The sequence below is a fragment of the Mizuhopecten yessoensis genome, unplaced genomic scaffold, assembly GCF_002113885.1.
Source record: "Mizuhopecten yessoensis strain PY_sf001 unplaced genomic scaffold, ASM211388v2 scaffold371, whole genome shotgun sequence".
Classification (NCBI taxonomy): Eukaryota; Metazoa; Mollusca; class Bivalvia; order Pectinida; family Pectinidae; genus Mizuhopecten; species Mizuhopecten yessoensis.
Window position 1 is genome coordinate 915,353 of NW_018403513.1, and position 23,782 is coordinate 939,134.

General features: G+C 34.2%; 1 protein-coding gene across 1 annotated transcript in view; it reads left to right on the top strand.

Annotated features, from left to right (window-relative positions):
- LOC110447150 (neuronal acetylcholine receptor subunit alpha-2-like) overlaps window positions 1-21,641 on the top strand; it is an 87,179-nt gene extending 65,538 nt beyond the window's left edge. Inside the window, exon 6 of the mRNA XM_021492637.1 lies at window positions 21,169-21,641. Within this exon, the coding sequence (XP_021348312.1) occupies window positions 21,169-21,641 (473 nt within the window). The remainder of the gene's footprint in view (window positions 1-21,168) is intronic.
- The last annotated feature ends 2,141 nt before the right edge of the window (window positions 21,642-23,782 follow it).

Consider the following 23,782-nt stretch of genomic DNA (forward strand, 5'->3'; position numbering starts at 1 on the left):
AAAAATAACAACACTTTGTCAGGACCATGAGGCGATCATTCCTACCAACTTTCAGTTCAATCGGCCCAGCAGAACTTGACTTTAAGTTTGAAATGTAAAATGTTAACGGACGACGGACGACGGAAGACGGACGACGACGGACGAAAACGGATAGCAATAGGTCACTTGAGCTAAAGCTCAGGTGACCTAAAAACTTACCTGATAATATTTCCTTTTTTATATGTTAAACATGTTTCTTTTTAACTACTTATATTTTGCTACGCAAATATAGTTTCGCTTACACTTTATATCAAACACATTATGTGATGACCATTTCTTTCTATATGGAATTGCGAGGGGATCGGGTCCCCTTTCACTCTTGGTGTATATTTAGATCGCAGCATTATTGACCTTTTCAAGAAATTAACTATCCTGCAAATAAAAGTATTCGACAGTATATCTTTATATTACCTATCTACTTATATATATATAATTTTACAAGTACATTCAAGCGAATTGAGGGAAACGTTAAGCGTACAATGCTGATCTATGCATTAAGAAAAAAGAGAAATAGACAGCATGCGTCCTTGATAAAATCACGTGAAAAAGACACTAGATATGTAATGTATTCCTATTGACCGCCTTTTGTTTCGTCCTTAGATTAATCTTCATTCCTATTTCCCCATGTCCTTACGCTATTCCATGGACAATTGACTGCGTTGGAGGCAAGTGATACTCTTTACTGTACACCGAGATATTCGTCTCACTTTGAACACGCATCTTTTTCAATTAGTAAATTAAAGACCAGGAGGAAATATTGCATGGTTTGACCCGGACAAGTGTCTGGAGCCATGTCAAATGAAGTTATTGATGACTTACATGGATCTTCGGGGGACAATTTATGAATACACAATGTAGTTGATAGCAGGAAGAGAAATACGATTTACGATTTTGTGTTATACGCGCATTCTTTATCAATATTCGTATAACATACTTGTACAAGGTATGTCAAGTAATTGGCTGAATTATGTTTATGATGTGCGATGTCTTAAATAGAAATAGCACTGGAATCACCGTGGTTAAGATTTCCATCCATTTTGACCCTCTGTGTTCAACAAAATACAGTATGAAAGTTTGAAACCTTTTTTAGTACTGGAACAAAGACTTTAGCCGAGTACAGTCAATTGGCACCCTTTTGCTTCCTGTAAATAAATGCGATCAACGATTCTAGAAATTATTTAATAGCGACTGTTCAGCAATCAGCAACAACAGGACTTTATAGCATAGCATGGGAGAAATGTTCAAACCATACATCAACCGTTAAACGATATTGTTATTGATTATTGTATACACCTATTACATCTAAACGAAAATAAATGAGTACAAATTGGATCAGCGCAAATAAGGTAATTGAAACTTATTTGAAAATGAACGTAATTTTATTTCCCATGTACTTTTAGACCCTATCAATCACAAAAGTGAAGTAGTAGATATACACTCAAGCTTAACAGACCTAGAGGAAGAACTTGGAACGATAAGTCAACCTTCTGATTTTTTTCTTCAGTGTTGAAAGTTTGCGTTCCACGTGTTACAAGATTTCATTTTCATACAAATTTGTTTTGGTGATTTATTGATGCATTCATCAACGCTAATCGATCATACAGAATAGCATGTTATTTGCCACCTAGAGGAGGAATCTAGTGAGGATGAGATGACAAGGACACTGCTTTGTTGGTTACAGAACAGAACTCGCTTGTTCTGAGATGATCCGGAAGGATATAGGAGAAACCAGCACGATTAAAGGACTACGGCATGATGCCGACTAAGGTAGTTGAGCAACCCTGGAAACAGAAAGTAGATTATTTGCAATCGTTAGCCCCTGACGGACTTCTCTTTCCTGCTGCTTATAAGCTGTTGGCCGCTATTGGGTCTGCATCAGAATAGAATTTTACTATATTATTACTGTATTCATTACCATATTTTAATAGTTATGTAACCATTTCCTACATATGCCGAAGGCGATATCTTCTCTAACAGGGGGTATATTTTATATTTCGTTGTAGTTATAATGTTGTATCCGTGTACATATGTAGGGCCTACCAAAGTTAGGATTCATTTAGCCGCGTCATTCGTGTCGTCATGTGATCCGGTTTTTTCGTGTTGTCACGTGATTTGTACTTTCGCTTTGTCATTCGTAAAGGGCGTGTCCGTTAAGTGTTACTGTTTGTGGCTATACCTGTTTTGTCGCGTGTCCACTTGTATTCCCTGGACTGCAAACTAGGACTTAAAATCATGCTACCTACTAATACCTTCTCGCCTTATCTTCTTTATTTTTTCTCTACCTTTCCTTCACGTTTATCTTGGGCGACGAAGGCACAGGACGTCCCACTAGTAAATTATATGTAGCACTAGCTTGGTTTACATGTACTGTAGCACTAGCTTGGTTTACAGAGCCACGGAGACACATAAAGAGCCAATATAATTTCTACCCATATCTATCGACACTCGGCACCACATGCAGGGTAAGTGTGCATGATAGCTATAATTATCATTTAAGACCTATTTTACAGAATTTATTCGGATACAAACCGTAACTTTTTGCAATGTAGTCTATATGTCTTGGCACATGACAGGGCCAGTTATTTGTAATTCATTCTCATATGAACCATGTTAATATGAACGGAAACATGTTTGACAAATATATACAGTTTAATTAAGTTCTATATATATTTTAACTTCGTTATGTTCGTCTATTGTAAATAATTTAAATGTTAGGTGCGTTCGTTTCCAAATGTTGTCCATTGTGGTCGTCATATTGTCAGAACCTGTTTATTTGTATTAAAGGGGTATTTCTATCCACGGGGAGATCACACCTATCAAATGTACAAGAATACTTGGCGTCATTTTACTTAAGCAAAGAACCTGAAAAGTACATGTACAAAAACATAGAGACAGACACTTAACACAGCTGATTATTGTATCTGGAGGACTTTTCCCGCTGTAAGTCCACATAAATGTCGACTTTGTATCTTCATTTTAGTTGAATGTCTACATTATATGGCTCTACCACATGAAGTAGCGTTACCGTACAGTTACAAAGAATGGGATTTATTGGTATTGTAAACAGCAAAATAATTACCAAAATGAGAACTGTTAACTGAACTTGGTTATAAAATCTTGACGTTTATACAGCCAAATGATTCCACATAAAATGCACACAATGTACCAATTTAACGCTAGTGATTAAAAGAGCAGTTTCGTGAGTCACTGGTAATTTGCACTTCCTATCAATGTTTATCGATATTCTGTTTGAGTATTATATACATGCATGATACCATTGGTGATAAAATGTGTAACTGCAGTACTTCTATCATCCCTGTTTTGTAAATTGAATACTCTTTAATGGCAAGCAATACACATAAAACTCGAGTTATAAAATAGATCTATTAATCCAACAGTTGTAGTAACGGTTTAACGAGATATAAAGTCTTCTCTTATCGTTTATAACTGTAATGGGAGGAACTGGCTCGTGCTTTCTGCATCCACTTGTTTTTTTTCTTTACACATAAACTTCCTTGCATTAGTTTTTCTACACAATTGTTATTTCCCTGCCATGGATTTACCCTTATCAAATAGACACGGTAATCTGATGGCAATATTTTATCACATTCTCTGAGATAAGAGGAACTGTACAGCAAGCTGCACAATTATTCGGATATCTGGTACTGAGGTGATCTTCTAGAGTACTGTTTTTATCACTTTAAATATCTTTTAATTCCTAAAACCGAAGTGGGGGACTTGATTTTTGCTGAGTTTCCTTTTATTATTATTTATCCTTCATCAACGTTCTGTTTTATTCTTTTTATACAGGCCATGGCTTGTATTTGATTGTCACATTTATAGGTGTACGCAAAGGGGATGCCAACGGTCCCACAACATTGCTCAAAAATATTTTGCATGTGTATTAATGCTTAATGGCAATTTGAGGGACATTTGTAATTATGCCTGCAACCATTCAATCTTGTGTTTTTTGATAATGTAATTTATTTTCTTTAGTAAATATATTTTTAGGAAATGCGTCGAAATGCAAAACATCAACAAAAAAAACAACAACCTCATATTTTTCAAATTCGTCACGCAAACATGGAGCGGTAGTAATCGTTGCTTATAAATATCAACGAAATGAAATAATATTTTTAAAATTCATTAATACCATCAAATATGTTGTATAAAAATCTGTTTTTTATCCAAATCCTTAAAAAATGTTTTTTTCTTCTTTCCGGTATCGTTTGTTCACATTGAGTAAATCTAATTGGGTTTGCTCCACCACGTTCATACTGTAATTAGAAATCTATATTTTGTTCTTTTCTTAATCTTTGTTGTACCTTAAACTTATCTTTTGGCACACTGTAAAGCCTTTATCTGTCACTTGTTCAATGTTTAGGGAACTACACTTCTCTTTAAGAAGGTCAACTTTTCAAGAAAGTCAGCCTAACGACAATTAAGACTGTTCTACAAAGTGTGTGTCTTTTCATTAACGGACATGTAATGAAAAACAAATGTAGGATCACATTTCAGTCAAGATAACAACTAAAGACTGCTAAATTGGGTTCCAAACTATAAGAAATCAAAACTGATGAAACTAGAAAAAAATATCAGCGGGAAAACAATAACATGGAGACTCCCGACAAAGTGGAAGGAGAAGACTCCCGACAAAGTGGAAGGAGAAGACTCCCGACAAAGTGGAAGGAGAAGACTCCCGACAAAGTGGAAGGAGAAGACTCTCGACAAAGTGAAAGGAGAAGACTCTCGACAAAGTGAAAGGAGAACAAAACAGAAGAGTAGGCGTCTGCTGCAACCCATTGATGACACTTGTCATGTTAATCTAGATCAAAACCAAGTAATGTCATCAAAAGAGTAAACCAGGGTAGTGACAACACAACCGCAAAGGCAACCAATGAACACATCGACATTTTATCATATCTGTGCGAGTTTTATCGGAGGTACTTTGGTGTGGCAAAAAAAAAAGAGTTGAGAAATGCTTCTATAATGACGACTTAAAGACAAAAGTATAACTCAATATGTGTACGAACAACAACTGAACTGAGGAGACATAAACTCATATCAAATAACATTATTAACCCCTTTTAACTCTGTTTTAACAGATCATTTCAATTACTGTTAATTCTGAGTGATCGTTTGGGTAGAGTGTCATCTGAGTAGCTGTTATTTGCTATTTTACAGGGACTAGGCAGAACTCATGAACTTAATTATCTGGATTGGCCATTTTGACTGCCTCTATCTTATAGTTAAAAGTTGTTGTTTTTTCTTAATCTAAAAACAAGGATTTTACCCCAAATTATGATCAAATTTTGATTCAAATCACATTTCGAACCATCAATCTGCATTTGATCTTTAATTAACATCGTATTCTACGGGAAAGTAATATGTTTGTACTTGGCATATTTGAAAAAATGATACTTTGCCAATTACCGAACACATGTACATTACAATCAAGAGTTTAACATGTTGTTACTTAAACCCAGGTGCAAAAACATGTACGACTTATAAACAACCATGATGAAATACACTACAATATACATGTATCATACCTACAAAAGTAAGGTTCAATGGGCATAACTTACGTCAGCCCCGAGAAAAACAGCTCCTTATATTTTTGTCCAATCACTTCGGATATACTATTCTGAACTATTCATGAATCATGTCTGCAATCATCGCTACAAGCATGATATGCGAAACATTATACTATTTCTCCAAATTGATAGCTATAATATCACGACTTATTGACTATTGCAGATCCGTCATCAATGGCAATAATACACGTCACGTTAAATGGTCGTTTGAGAATCTGTACTTGGACGGGAAGATATATAATACATTGCAGTTTTAGGTACCTTTGATAAAATATGCATGGAGGTTTCCTGTCAATAATAATTTATCAATAGTATTTATACATCAATTAAGCTTTATACACTGTATACATGCATATTAGTGCAAAATGTGAATAAATATGAACAAAGATTCAGTAAAGTAGCTGCAAGTGATAAATAGAATTACGAACTAGCCAAACACTTTTGTTGGTTAAGTGACTGGACGGAGTGAATGACCAGCACGCGAGGTCACACTCCCTATACTTTACGTGCTATATAACTAAAATGGTTACAGAATGTAGCAATGCTTTATCCTCTGTCCGTCATAAATACAGCACTTACGCTAGAGGCATTCATCATACCTCAAACGCTTTTGTTGCAAACACTTCCAAATGGAACAAGATCGGACACACACATTATTACTGAAGGGTCAAATAGGGTCGTCAATATCGTTTTGTAAAAAAAATTGACTTTGAGGTCAACGAGTTACATGCGCTTATATACATGGTGTCATTGCCAGTATACATACCTTAACAAATTGGAAATGTATGTATTTATTATTAATGATGATTATAATACACAATATATTGTGTCTTACATAATTTGCAAACAGTGCATGCATATTATCACTACATCATCAACGAAGAATATTTAAGTCAAATACATCTAAACCGCAGACTTCGCATCTTCCTGTTAACATTGGAAGACGTACATGAGTATTAACAAGGCATGTTATATATATAAATGATTTTTTCATTTCACACCATCATCATATTTACGTACACAATCAAAATGTAATGTCTGTGGTAAACATCTAAAACACAAATACAAGTATTACCTAAGTAATGATAATATACAACATTTGATATAGCGCCCTATCTAGCTAACATAAGCCACTCTAAAGCGCTTAACAGTATATAGATATTCAATTAATACAATTAGCATATACATTAAATAATTCAACTTTGAGGAATGCGCAGGAGCTGCCTTATCAGGCGCTAACTACTAGTCCTATGCCACCTGGGTAATATCTCCCTATGTGTGTATGCCTGCATGTGTGCTGGAGATGTATTGTGTCGCACGAACAATGTTTAACTAGCACTCTCGCAAAAGGAAAATGGAATGATGCATTCATTGCATCAACCGACAGTTTTCCCTTTGAATGTATTATTAATTAAAAACTGAAAAAAGAATATTCAAAAAATGTCCAACTGGATGATGAATTTGATGAGATGATCCAATGGAGTTATTTTCTTTTCTTTACCATTTAACATCATTACAATCTTTTTTGTCTACCAGTTCTAAAACGTTTATTTGCTCATCGACGTTTTTGTTTTGTCTAAACTGTTTACCAATTCCCCGTCGCCTGACATTTGATGACCTTTTTGCACTGGAGGAGTAAAAGGTAAAAACAAATTTATACACAACTGCGTCAGTCCAAAACGACAATATAAGGACTTAAAATTGCTGGAACAAGACAAAAATACCTATTGGAACTATACACGAAGAATCGGACCAATGTCGTTAATCATTTACCTTTCTTCAACCCTTTTATGAAAAAAAACAGGCATATGCGCTTATGATATGTTTTCGATTTCTATAATGTTCTTTTTTGATTTTGTTTTTGATTTTTTTTGACATCATATCTTGTCCGGAGTTATTCCTTGCCGATAATTATTTAACTGTTGACACATGATCAGCCATCTAGGCCAATGCGATTGATTTATGTTTTAATTATTTCGATAGAAGTTATGCCCCTTTTCTCATTTCTCGTTTTAAATATTTTTCCAAAGGACTTCTACTTTACATTGTATCTTCTCCTTGGATATATATGAAATTAGTACCTAAGTCTGGTGCGCTAGGTAATTGAAAGATCATGGCATAAACTTTTTATTTTAAGTTTTTATTCGAGTGTTCCTCCTTTTTTGATTATCAAGTGTGAGCGGGAATATAAGGAAGACTTTAGTGCACATTTCTAGTTTTGTTTTGTATGTTTATCTATTTTGATTTCTTGGCAACAACATGAATGTTTGTGTCACATGTCAATCAAATTAAAATACTGTTCACCACGGTGTATGTCTGTAATCCACATAGCGCCTGTGATGTAGAGCGCCACGGAACAGGAGTTTACCCGAAATGTGTTATCTAAACCTCACAATAGTGCAGTTATGTAATACAACGATTCATGTTCGTAGTATGCCGATACTGTATGCAGTTTGTCTGCTACAATTTCCATTTCGATTTCATGCCATGTTCCTAGACAAGGATTGTTTGTTATAAACGGCGAAAGTGCAGATGCACTTTCATAATGATATCCTCGTTAATATGATATTGCCTCTGGTTGGCTGACATTAACACGTGTCAGAAGAGCTTTAAAGATCGGTGAGATACTGTTACAAAAGCTACATGTACTTACAAAGCAAGACACCCATGTCTACTTATCAACAGCATTACTTGCATCACCGACATCTTAGCGTTCAAATTTTAATCATTCAGTTTCGATTGATGTAACAAGTTGTTTTAGTGTCCCTTGATATATTATCGCTCGCTTGCTCGATATTGTTTTTAATGGACTCTTTAGCAATAAATAGACACGTATCATTACCGTTTATCTGCTCACGTTCATCAATTAAGCTTTGCTGTCACCGTTGTAAATTCTAACATCTTCTTACCATTATCATTGTATTTAATAATAAAAATCCTCTTTCAGGGACGATTGTTTGGATTCCGGTCAGTATCTATTTTCAGATGCTCGTCCATCATTTTTAAAGCGTCATACTTCTTTAAAATAAATATAAATGGATGAACTAACAAAAGTATTAGGAAAACATACGTCCGTGTAAATCCTTTTAAGTAGATTCTTTCAAAGATATAAAGTTTACAGAATACTGGCGCTTTTATGGAAAAACTTGAAACATCGATCCTTAAATGATTCTATTAACTGTTTCCAATTTTTTCATGATATAAATTATCAAAAAGCATTACTTTTATAAAGGTACTGTTTTCTTACATGTATCAGTCGGGAAGTATTTAAGCTATTTCGAAAATATTTTATGAAAAGGTCAGTGTGTGTTGATTTTGCTATTATGTTTGGAATACCTCTAACACCAGTTCAAATTAATCAAGTCTTTTTTATCAGGGGATCAAATGCAAAATGAAAATTGCTTTTTACTATCATATCAATTTATAAAAATAAACCATGAACCATTTGTCTGCCAAATAATTATTTACAATTGTCAATGATGACATTAAACACTGAATGATAATTTCCTGGTGTCATGATTTGAGTCTACGAATTGTGACCATGCAGAATCTTCCAGACTTTGTTCTTGAATTTTGTGCAAACTCATGTTTATAACCTCTGGTGACAGATTAAGGAAACTTAAATAGCCATTGGATTGTAAACTTGATTGAATAAGACACGGTAAACACTCAAATACAGTAAAAGTAAATAAATTCAAGCTACTTAAGAACAGTGCTAATTTCCACAAATCTGAGGCTTGTAAAGGGGTCTCAGTCAATGACGACTTGACGATATTCAGAGACAGACTCTTTTTCTATGCGCGTCAACTTGTCAAGAAACGGCTCATCAAAATAACTTGGACCACGAACGGAAAAATCAAGGTGAGGGATTTACAAGGTAGTGACCACATTATATGTAACGAACAACATAATATTATGTGCTAGTTCGGCCATGTCATACCCGCCTAATATATAAACTTCCTTTACTTCCAAGTGACCTGTCTGTTCATTGTATACACCGCTATCACAGTTATGGCACTTGAATACAAATGTTGTTCACCAGTTGTTTTGTTTCCGGTATGTTGTTGATAGTTACGGTTGGTAAAAAGTGTTGGAATGTTTGAATTATGGCTCAAGAATGGTTTTCAAGTGGCATTTCAGTAGTCAGAGATAAGTGGGTAGTGTAGCTAGTTTTTATACCGGAGAAGCTGGTGACAACAAATGTGTTCAAATCTCATTATTTATTACATAATATATTAATACAAACTGTGTAGTCAAACAATTACATATCATTTATGTATTCCAACCTTATTGCCAATACCATGCTCCATATGCTTATGAAAGGTAAACGTAACGTGGAGTTACATTGTAAGCATACTTAGTCCATATCTCTGTTTGTATTTCAATACATTCCCCTCCCAATATGGTACAGTAAAAAGCAACTTTTACATTTCTTAGTAAATGTATTCAATTACAAAAGTAAAATTTATTTCCTGCATTAGATGTAAAATGGACAAAGTTTTTAATCTTATACTGTATGTACGCTAATTATTGAAGATAGATGAAACATAGGGTAAAGCATACTTAGTACATATCTATTTATATGTATGTTTATACATTTCCCTCTCAACATGAACAGTAACGGAGAATATCCTTCATTTCTAAGTAGATACACATATCAGTATCTAAGGTGAAAGATGTCTAATTATGGTCATCTTATGTGTATTCAAAACATCATACTACACGTATATACGTGCGTATGTATGTATGTATGTATATATGCATGCATGTTAAATGTAGAAATGTTTACTTCTGCATGTTGTACATAAGGCACTATTGAACTTTTGTTTCATGATGTGTATCAAGGACAGACACAAAGGTAACGTTTACATTGGGTTAAAACCAGGAAAGACAGGCAGTCCTTCCTTTCCCGATATTGTTACTACATGTTATGGTATTACATTACTCTTAGATTGACCTACGTATATTCACCAGTTATACACTATACAACACTTATGAGGTACTGAGGTAGGCGAATTGTAGAGTTATGCATTTATATATTTGCACACACTTTCTTCTGAATAATGTATGTGTGATCAATGTTATAATGATAGTTATACCAAGACAGTCGCAAGGTCAAAATTGCATAGGGTCTAAAACCAGATAAGACAGACAGTATTTTTTCTTTTTTCTTTTACATGTGGCTTAAGCTATTCAAAATGGCATCTAAAAAGACTAGCCGTTAAGTTCATAAAATACAAATCGTTTAATATAATAACATTTTCCTCATAATATTCTGCTCATTCATTCTGTGCAACATGCTTTTACCTATATTACATTTCTTACAATTCTTTTGCAAAATATGTTTTTTTATTTTATTTTTATTTTTTATTTAACAGTTTTAAATATGATTGGGACGTGTGATGCTTATTTTTATTTTGACGAATGCTTCTTGTGTTTATATCAAAATATGTTTGTTTCACTTAAAGACCATTTTCTTGCATGCCGTGTATACGCGAGAGGTGTTACCTGATGCCATTGGATAATATATCATATTATGCAAGAATTGGTTTTAATTATTATTACGCAAACTCGCCTAAAGATCAATTTATATACTCATTAACTGACATGTACGCGTTTATGTTGTTATTGTGTTGCGGTAATCGGTCAGTAAGTGCTGCCTTATTGATGTTATTCGTGTTTCCAATTGAATCGCTGAGATATTATACTGTGGTTGATTTTGAAAAACCCAACTGTAAATATTTTGTTGTCTGTATGCCTCTTTTAATCCTAACTTGAATGTTATTATTATGTTTTTCAGTTTTTCCACTTCTTCTCTATCAGGCGGGCGATGTTGAAAAGAATCCAGGTCCTTCCACATCCAGTTTATCCCTTGAATTCTCTAATACTACCAATACTGTCCAATCTAATGTCATATATACTGATTTGAACAAGCTATCATTCACCCACGTAAATGTACAAAGTATTCTACCAAAGTTAGATCTACTGCATAGTGAACTTAGTAATCATAGCATTTTAGCTTTCACCGAAACTTGGTTATCTGAAAACAACATAAATACCGATATAAAACTTCCCGGCTATCAATTCCCCTTTTCATACTGTAGGCAGGACCAAATGGGTGGAGGGGTATTATTATACGTTTCCAACAATATATATGCTAAGAGAAGAAATGACTTAGAGGTAGACAATGTAGAGAGTATTTGGATAGAAATAAGAACTGAAAGTTCGACCATTCTTTTTTTGTACGCTATATAGACCACCAAACGAAGAGGTATCTTTATGGCAAAAAAATGAACATTCAATATCTCTCGCTTATAACAAAGGAATAGACGATATAGTAATTTTAATGCAAATAATATTTTAACCAATCCGCCATTCAAATATTTAGATAGCATTATCCGTCTATATAATATGAAACAGCTTATCAATGAACCAACGTATTACACTGAAAATTCTTCATCTCTCTTAGACGTCATTTTATCTAGCAATGACAATATAATTTCTCGCACTTATGTAGGTGAGCATTTTCAAGAACAAAATATGCGATATCACTGCCCGATATACCGAATACCAGATATGATAAACCCTCGTCCATTGAAAGAGGCTGCTAATGAACTGTGGCATCCATTACATATTTTATTTAACAAATCTATAGAATATTCAGTTTTCCCTAACTCGTGGAAACATGCTAATGTAATTCCTATACATAAAAAGAATGCCCGCAGTGATGTAACAACATATCGACCTATATCATTACTTAGCATAATTGGCAAAGGAATGGAAAGGTGCGTATTTAAATATCCATTCAATTTTTCATTTACAAAAACTAACTGTCAATCCGGCTTCACTCCTGGCGATTCCTGTATAAACCAACTCTTAAGTATTTCTAATGATTTTGGCAAAACACTTGTTTCGGGGAAATAAATTAGGGCTGTTTTTTGTGACATTAGTAAGGCTTTCGATAGGGTTGGCATTTAGGCTTACTTTTCAAATTGAATAGGTTAGGTATACAGGGTAGTCTACTGAAATGGTAAGGACTGTAATTAATGGCATTCATTCAGATAATGCAGATATAAAAGCCGGAGTTCCCCAAGGATCAATATAGGACCATTGCTGTTTCATATATATATTAACGATATTGTAAATGATATTCAATCAATAATAAAACTATTTGCTGACGATAATACCCCTTACTTAACTGCTGAAAATCCTCTTAAATGTGCAATACTCTTAAACAACGATCTTGAAAAAATCAATATATGGTCCAAACAATGGCTTGTGAACTTTAATCCCCAAAAAACTGAATGTAAGACTATCAGTAGAAAACGTAATATCCCTGATCAACCCTCCCTTTTGTATGAATAATGTTCAAGTAGAATCTATTTCTTTGCATAAGCACATGGGTGTTCATTTCGCAGCAGATGGAAGTTGGACCGAACACATTTTCTATATATTAAATAAAGCTTCAGCCAAACTAAACATGATACGAAAATTGAAATTTACTGTTGATCGACTCTCGCTACAAACAATGTATTACGCTTTTTGACGATCAGTCTTACAATATGGAGACCTTATATGGGAGAATATTTCAGTTGATTTAAAGAAACAATTAGAGCAAATTAATACAGAAGCAGCCATAATTGTAACTGGGGCTACTAAATTGAACAGTATAAACAAACTCTTAATTGAAGTAGGATGGAGCACACTAACTGAAAGACGCCAAAAGCATAAACTTATTCAATTTTATAAAATGGTACACAATATAACTCCTGAATATCTATCCATCCTTATCCCACCGCAAATAGCAGATACCCATAGGCATAGTACTCGACAATCAAATAATCTTTCATCTCTCCGTTGCAAAACTAGTTACTATATGCCATCCTTTTTACCGCCACTATATCATCTTGGAATAATATGTCAGTTGAAATTAGAACAAATTCCTCTTTATCACACTTCAAGAAATACCTCGAAAAAGATGCACGACCGTCCTCTCCTTGTTACTACTATTCTGGAAAGAAACTGCCCAAATATACCAAACCAGACTAAGACTATCATCCAGCACTCTAAATGACCACCCATTTAAAAGACAACTTGTAGAAAGTCCACTTTGTACATGCGGGGAAATAGAGGAAAATACCCATTACTTACTCATATGCTCGAACTATAATGTTTTACGGCAAACTTACTTAGTATCACTACCCCAAAACACCACAACTAATTTGTTATTATATGGTGATATAAATTTACCGAAAGCAGTTAATCTTGATATTTTCACGTCTGTGCAGAATTATATCATGCAAAGCCAGCGATTTAACTGAAAAAGAAATCATTCATGAGAGGTGTTCCATGAAGGTCTTTGTGGCGTATTTTGGCAACCCCACTTAGGCTAGCTAAGGTTTTTAGTTATATTTTGATTGTAGTTGCTACCATGTTTGGTATATTTGCAACCACTTTGTATAATCTTAAGTTTTTGATGGAAGCCACATGGTGGCTTAATCAGTATAATAAATATAATGTCACCCTTTCGGTGGCCATTTCACTCACATTTGTTGTTTGAGTTATTCCTGTTATGGGTGGAGAGGCATAAAAGGCAGCTAAGCAATTAGCTTAATTTATGCTCATAACACCATAACAAGTTTAAATTTGTTATCTAACTGTTTGATTGTGAGGGTTATTATAAGTTAGCAACATTAATATTACAATATCATGGAACAAGACACCTTAATGGTTTCTGAAAATATTGGAGGTTATTGATTGGCTGCTGATGACGTAAATCGGGATGCTGGCCCCTATTTGGTCAAGGTGACCTGAGGGTCGCGTCCCTATGTTCATAAGGCAGCCATCTTGCGAGTCGTTATCATCAGATCTAACTTGATATTTAAAACCCAACCACTTCCGACCCTCTGTTTTTATGGTCAATACAAAATTGACATTTTTTGTGATGTAACCATCAATAAGGCTAGCTAAGATGGCGTTTGCAATTTTTGTGGCAACTCCACTAGCTAAGGTTTTTAGTTATTTTTTATTTTATTTTTTATTTTAAAATGTATAATTTGTAACCTGGCAGTTATTTTGTGTTTAGGCGTATATCACTCCGAGGCGTCATTTCCTACTTGAGTATCACTGCTATTCCCATTCATCGAAAATTGTAACATTGTTTACATGTCCTCTTTATATTTCTGCCATTCTACGAAATTATTTTATGTATATGCAATAGAACTTAATTATTTCAATATGATTTAATGATTACTATATCTACTGTCAGTATCGTATATCTAACGTTACGAAACGGACATTGTATAAGTACTTGTTTCCGAATCGTTGTTGATTATATATTGTAAATATAATGTATTGTATATCACCAGAAATAAATACAGTTTAAACTAATAGTAACAACACAGTGGAGAAATTGAAATAGAATAATCCGATCATGACCTACCTGTACCAATATATGACATCTCATATCCGAGGAAACGAAAATAGGAAACAACATAAATATTTTATTTCCTTACCAAGCAGTGTTTTACGACATTTTGTTCGAGGCATGTAACAGACTAATCTGTTTAATATGAAAGCATTCGTAAATCTAGGTTTATTGGGATTTGCTTACATACAGCACATTAATACGTGTTTTGTTATACATTGTATAAGAAAATGTTCATCCACAATCATTAACGTCATCATTTATAAATATGTAACTGACAGTGGTCAGGCAGGCCCTTTATCATATTATTGGGACAATAAAAGACATTTTTTAACGATGGCTTTGTATTGAGTAGCTGACGCGAAGTGATTATTTGGAGTATGTGTCAAACTCTCTAGAAGTAAGCATGAAATGGAAGAACTTTATAGGGAAGGGGTGGTACCAAGGTTTATTAATTCTGAAATTTGGAGCAATCGCATTGTGCGATACATTAATATAATGATTCTCTCTTGATAATAAAGATTAAAGCACTGTACATGTTCATACAAATATCGACCATTAACCAAACAATTTTGCCGACACTCCCTACAGAAGAGGAAGGGCGAAGGATGGTATTAAAATAACTAAGGTGGCTCTCCACGGTCGTGATCTGCTTACGGAAACACTCCCTGGCATATCTTTTTTTGTCTTGTTAAATGTTTTTTGTTCAAAATGTTTTGTTTCATGTGTTTTAGGCATTGTATCTACTGCCTTGGTCGCACTGAAAATACAAGGTGGTACGGAAAATGGCTACCTTTCTGGAACACATATTTCTTAGTTTTATTTTTCGATATTCATTTGTTCCTCCCATGCAATTTGATACCTTCTGTTGAAAGTAAGTTAAAAAAATACACATATGCAATCTCCATGGAAGCCAATACGTGGTGACACTAAGAAATAACACAAATTGAACAATGCATATTGTCTGGTACAAGTCTCATTTGGACATTATTTTTCATTCCCTGTGCCAAAAGCAATGAAATGTGACCCACTTTTGTGTGTAAATAGTGCTGTCGTAATAATGTATTTCGGTTTTGTAATAATGTTTGCTAGTCTGTTTGTCACCTTGATAACGCTGAATGTCAGACAAACAGACAATTCTCAATTTTGTATTAAAATATGTACTTTTTGCCTATAGGAATGTCTAACTGCATTCTTACTCAACAGCCAACCGAGTTAAAACGAATAATGACTTGCCAAGTTGATGTCAAAATAATTCGAAACGATTGTGCAAATTAAAATTTATGAAGTCTTAAATAGTGTTCTAAAAAACTAGAACGCAATAGACTAAACAAATAGCTGTCATACTTCTTATCAGATTGTAAGAAAATATTCGAGAACGTTTTCAAGGGAAGAAAACCTCGTCAAACTAACCAGACTTTGTCAACGGTATAATAATTGAAGGATGTTTACAGCTTTGTTAGCTTATCGATGGTTTATTTAAGCTTTCAAACTTAGTTTTTTAAGAGTTGGAAATAATTTTGTGTCACTTTTCTATTTTGTGTCACTTTTCTTAAAAGTGTTCTTTTAAAACGCTGACTCGAGTTATTTGATTTTTTTTAAAGAAATGAATTGAGCCAAACTGTCGTGCAGCTTTTCAACGTTTGATCTAAACGTCACCTCATCTCACATCACGATTAGTTTGAGTGTAAGGTAACAACTGAAGTAAAAAATCGGTAGATTGTTACGAATTTAGCTGGAAATGTTTACCAATTATTTTAATATGTCGATTTAAGTCTTTGGTATGTACTTTTAAGTTCGTATGTGAAGAAAACATAAGGGTTTGTTAATCCGAAATATGACAGATTAACATCATCGCCTACTCATTATACCGATTTATATAATTGTCTGCATAGGATAATTCCCGAAATATCCTATACAACGCCATTAAATTGAACCAGACAATGTATCATTGACTTTTTACAATTATTTTTAGTAAAAGCAAGAATTCGGCTAACGAACGATTTCGTAATCCTCAGAGAATCGCTGTCTTACAAGACGGAAAAAATGGCAAGGCACTCGTTTTGATTAAGTTTTAAAATTTTGACAAAAAGTTAGCTTTTTCATACTGCTGATATTAGATACCGTGAACTTACCAAAGTAATCATCTGAACGACATTTCTCTGATGTACAATGTATGTGCATAATATTCGAATTGCTTGCTTTGTTCACTAATGAGCTGAATAAATAGGGAAAACATTGGAAATGTCATACAGATTGACATGAAGTATGATGAAAGGGCTTAACTACAAAGAAGAGGTATTATAATACATAGTTTTGATATTTCGTATGTTACAAATTCTGGTTAACCTCTTAATATATTGATTCATCGTTTTTAATTCAAATATGGATTAATTGTTGTAACAATCTGAGTACTGTGATTGGTGTTTATGTCCTTTAGGTCAAAGTCAACAGTTCAACTACTAGGAAGGGGTTGTTAGTGAAAACTGTGATATCATAAATGATACTTGTGCAAGTAATCACTCTGATTGGCTATTCAGTCACTTCTTTAACTGACTAAATCAACTTAGGTTTCGAAGAAAAAAAGCATTAAAAGTGTCTCATTTTTTTCAAACTTTTGTAGATATATATAAATCTTTTTCTTTTGTGGCGGTTTCGTATATTAAAGGGATATGATGCGCATTGGCGATTCTTCTCCCACTATTTCTTTTTATTTTCATATTAAATGCCAGGTACATACTCAGACTGTAATAATAATTAACACGTGGATAAACGATTCTGTTTCTAAAGCTGTCTAGTGGTCTGATATAATATACCGATGCCGGTAGCGGGACCCACGCCTACATGCTAACAGCAGACAGAAGCTCTAGACCTCACGGTAGATGTTAACAAGTGTCCTATATATAATGATGACATTTCGGTTTTTATGTATCCCTATATCACTAACAAACAGTTACTTAGCAATGAACATTTTTTTTGCATAACTATAGCTTTTAAAAGTTATTTCCGATAAAAAACCATACCTTGGTTTGTTTATAAAAAATAATGTATACTCATCAACAGTGTTTTGAGTGTAAAAAAGCAGCAGGGTTATACCAGGATTCGAACGCATGTCGATCAGGTTCCTACGCTGTCGCTGTACCCATCCGAGCTACTTGGTCAACAGAAATGTCTTGGTGCAAATGTGCTTTAGTTCTATCTAAAACAAAATAAAGAGAGGTTATTGTATATGCGCAAAACCATATTGCGGTGGGAACAAGGATCCTTAATAACGTGGAAATACTGAAATGTTGTTCCGGTCAGACGATATTATTGTAATACTTGCTTTCATTGACCAGTAGGTATGAGGTCACTACAAGTATCAACAGACCTATCTATAGCTGTGTTAATACTGTTAATAACCATCTCCTACGTTTAAGGATCCCTGTCCAACTGTAGACAAAACACTAAAGAAGTCTACAGTATTGTTCATACACTAGAAGTATAACAAGTTCACCTTTATTTCGTGTATATAACTGTAGCACGTACAGGACTGAATGAGAATGCGGCCATTGACCAGGTTACTCATTTGCTTACAGCGACAATATATGTTTCATCATAATATAAATATTCAAAAAAATACTTAAAATAGGTATTTTGTTCAGATTATTTATAAAAACTGTAGTCATGTTGGTAAAAAGTTCCCCTTTCGCAGCTACAATTTTCTAGTATAACGGGGTTCCTATAAAACAGAAAGAGAACGCCCCTTTATAGCACATTAATAACAGTTAATTGAGGAGGATTTTTAAATATATTGAAATTTATCATGGAATTAAAAATATATTATTCAAGATAATTATCGTGTCCCAAAATCTGCATAACGAAATATAGGCAACTATCTAATTATTACCGTTCAAGTTAGTAATGTTTTAATTTTAGCGTTGTTTAAAGTTAACGCCAATTAAGGCTTTGGTATTGACAATCCATCTATTATAGGACAAAATAAAACATGAAGACTGGATGTATGACTCGTCTCCAGTGGCATTCGTGTAAAACGCCAATTAATCCATGCTCTGAAGGGTTTGACGAAATGATGATAGTTTATCTTTGAATTGTATAGCAGCGATCAATTTCCAACAGCCGAAATGATAGCAGTGTTTCTATTTCAGCCTGTAAATAGTATTATAAACCATCCTTAATCGCAGTGGTATAGATCATTCCGTGCTGGCGGTAAATCTTTAGCCGTTATGATGCTTGGTAGCGAATATATCCATTTGATGTGACAGACTTTAGACATGCACGAAGACACTAGTTTATGTCATAGGAAATATTTTTGCAACAAACAGCTTCTATGGCAGACATGGGACAACGGTCCGTAAATAGTCTATGCACTTCCTCGTTCACATCTGTTTACTATTGCACAAATATAAGTTTATGCAAGCAATAGAATCTCAACGTCCACCCCCTTTTTTATTTGATAAAAATCTACGAATATTGTCAAATTAATGGGTTTACATGAATATTTGTCCTCCCGAGAGATGCTTTGTATCCCATGAGTAACAATATGTCAACAAGATTCACACATTTACCTACTTTTAACGATTTACAGTGATATTAGATATTTCTAAGCCAAATTTTTGTGGTTTTCATCCAAAAACACCAATTGGTGTTTACCAGCATACGTAGATCGATAGAACACACGGAAGCTAGCAGTATACTAATCACACAAAAAAACTTCATGTCAAACCTTTAATTACTTCATGGACATCCATGCATGATTACGATTAAGAAATTAAGAACCACGCGAAAATAAGTGATTTCACAGCATTTGTTTCATTTAATGATGATCTGATGCTAGCAAATCGTATCTTTGAAACAAAAAATAGGAAGTAACAGATTCAAAATCATCAGAGATGCTGAATAACATTCCGATCTGTAAATGATTTTAGCATTATTGTAATTTGCTAATCTACATGACAAATAAGATATATAAAATTCGATGGTGTGTTAGGCGTAGATACAATGACATTTCAACAACACAGGGGACAGATAGCGTATTGCTGTCAAATTACCTTACTAGTGTTACAGATTCTGGATGGCTTTGTTTACAAACCACAACTAACTTTACAAATTACGAACGCTAATTCATTGAAGCAAATCTGTATTGCGTGAGAATCTTTACCAGCTTGAAGACAGGTTTATTTATACGAAACTTTGTTATATCTTTATTTCGTATGGTAATTTGTAATTAAAAAGTCACATGTGTATAGACAATGAAAACACATTAATTCCCTGTCCAATAATTCCAACCAATATGTAATACGTGACCGGTTATCTGACTCCCCCGGGAGTCATCCTTGATTGTTTTACTTAATGGAGTGACAATAACGTGTATGTCTTTTGAACCGTAATGAAGAGAGATAATATACTCCGATAATTTTCTCGAATTAGATAATGTGTGTAAGGTATGGGAGAGAGGGAATGATTGAGACCCGAAATTATTAAAAATGGCCCAGAAAGAAAATGTACAATAGTTATTACATGGTGTGGGATTTCCGTCTTAGATCGAAAGCATATCATTTTACTTAGAGACATTTGTGTTTTTACGTCGGATAAAGATAAAAGTACAACACCTCTATACAAATAAACACGCTTGTTCAAATATCTGACTGATCAAAGGTAATATCGAACCCTACAACGAATTTCGATCAAAACAATGGAATTTCCATTAAAGTATGTTAAGAGAAGGTACTGATAATACTAATCACTTGTTCATGGATACTTCGCTATTTATATGACAATGAAATATGTTGATTTTATCTTCAATGATAATTAATTTGTCGGTGTAAGCAAAAGTTCAGTAAATGTCGTAAACTGTAACAATAAGAAAACTTAATTTTATGATTGCTCTTACGTACATCGATTTTCGTTCGAGGAAATTAATTTCCGACGCAAATAACTACTGCTAGATGTCTATTGCTCAAAAGAATATGAATAAGTTTATTAACTTTCATAAGCAACATATTTTTTCGTAGTAGATAAAAGACAAAATCAGAATAACGGAGTTCCCTGTTTGCAATCATGCCATATATGTTATAATTTGCTCACGACTTGTGTTTGTTGTTGCAGCGGTGTACTTAACCATCCTGTTGACCCTGAGCGGACTGTCTGTCGCCTCTACAGTGATGGTACTTCATTTCCATCATCGAGAGAGGAAGTCGAAAACTTTACACGTCACGGAGAGAGTAGTCGATGACGTAGTACACAATAGTCGATTGTATAAGGTGTGTCGCCCAAGTGCAAACAATAATCGTAGAAAAACTACACAAATAACGAAGAATGGACTCAGGCCATCGACTGAAAAACTCCTTCAGGACTACATGGAGATCGATGACTCTGAGGCTAATCCAGTTCAAGAGAACTGCTGCGTGAACTGTGCGTCTAAAGTGGCTAAGTGGCACTGTTGTGCGAGAAGTAGAAAACCCCGAAAGTATTTAGGGAAAGAGTTTGCACAGAGTTTAGATAATGTGCTATTTTGTATAGTCACTATACTAACAGTACTTTCAACCGTTATAGCCATGATCTTGTTGATATACTGGTGATCATGGTGGATTATTTGTTTATTTGCACCAGATGAATCAAATGATTCCGTTACAGATAAAAAAAAAATCATGTCAGAGCACCTATTGCTAGTGTATATTCTGCCGGTGATATAAACACCGTCAAGTGATAAACCGCTTTCCTCCACATGTCGTGCACTTGAAAGTATCTGTTTTCTGATGAGAGAAATCATAATTAACTTGTGGGTGTTAAATTCTTTATTTTACATTTCTCCTTCACCATTTCTGGGGAGGTAAAGTTAAACGATCTATTGGCCCTTTTTTAGGTCACCTGAGACAAAGTTTCAAATAACCTATAGCGATCGCCTTTTGTCTGGCGTCGTGCGTCTTGCGTCGTCCGTCCGTAAACAATTTTTATTTCCGACTTCTTCTCCAAAACCCCTGAACCAATTTCAATGAAACTTTGCATAAACCTTTCATGGCCAAAGGTCAACCAAAATTGTGAATTATATGATCCCCAGCCCCCAGGGGCTTCTTTTCAAGATCCAGATATGGTAGAATCAAATAGTCTTCATAGATGGAAGAGTCTTAAGGTGCTTTACCAAAATAGTGAATTTCATGAGCCTGGGGTCCTGCGTGTTCCCCTGGGGAGGGGGTTAACTTTACTATAGTTTATATTGGGAAATCACATTTTGGACCAGCATTTGTTTAATTTCCATTGGAATTAGTTCAAACTTGGTTAGCATTATCAGTATTGGATAGCAATTTTATGAAATGCACAAATCAGTCCTAACTTACCCCAGGGGCTGATGGTTGGGGTCAAAAAGGGTCAAATTGACTTTAAATTTCAAAAATCCACTTCTCAAGATCCAGATATATGAATCAAATACTCTTCATAGATTGAAGGGTCTTAAGGTGCGTTACCAAAATTGTGAATTTCATGACCCTGGGGTCTCACGTTTCCCCCTGTGGAGGGGGTAAACTTTACTCTAGTTTAATTGTGAATGATATGGTCCCCAGCCCCCAGGGGTCTGAGAGGCGGGGCCAGAAAGGGTCAAATTGACTAAAATTTCAAAAATATTCTTCTCAAGATCCAGATATGGTAGAATCAAATACTCTTCATAGATGGAAGGGTCTTGAGGTGCTTTACCAAAATTCAGCTAACTGACAGAACCATTATTTGTACATAGTTCATACACTACCATTCATTCACACTGCTTATTTATTACATGTAATTCAAGTTACCTTTGTTACAAAATGAGTTCCTTTTCATTTGGCAACAGCGCTAACATCAGTTTTTTCATAAATCATGTGACCGTTAAGGCCCATGGGCCTCTTGTTTCAGTTTACATGCACATACATAATATAGCTTTAGCGCATTTAGGAAAATAGCTGTAACTTTACGCTTACCATCTGGGTAATCATTTTTAGTATTTTTTTTAGAGGGATTCGAGTTTGTTTAACTTTATGTTTTACTGTCGTGTGATAGTGTTATTGTTCTGAAATTTTTTAAAGGATATGATGTTTTTAAGTAAGGCCATTTGTATTGGAATTGCAAAGGTAAAATTATTCACTAATTCTGCTGCGAAATTTAACTCAATATTTACTGTATGTATTTATCATAATATTTATACTTTTAGTATTGCCCGGATTATAAATGGTTGGCCATGTTTTCCTAAACATTGTTAACAGAGACTGGATTTTACCAATTAGTGTATCTTTAACACTTGATGTTCTTTATTTAAATGTTATATCAACAAGCACAAATAATTAATACTTCAAAAAATAACAAATCACTGTCACCTAATTCAGGTTTCAAACATGTCTCTTGTCTGAAATATCACCGCTTGATAGTTATGAATAGTCGTTACGTGAATATCCGAACACTACAATTGTAACAATAACATGTAATCAAACAAAAATTGAAACATACATAATTTCAGCAGTAATTTATGTCTAACATTTATACAATTGCAATTATCTGAAAGTATAATTATAGCCAGGCTATTTTATTACGAAATATATACCTAGAAAGGTTAATACCTCCCCCTGCTAACCTACCATGTTTCTGTCTTATGTTCTTTTATTTTTTACTGAGTATGTGTACATGTATATATCTGCAGCTGATTAAAAAGCAATTTGCTAAATTTGGTTTCTTTCATAGTGGATTTGTTTTTATTTCA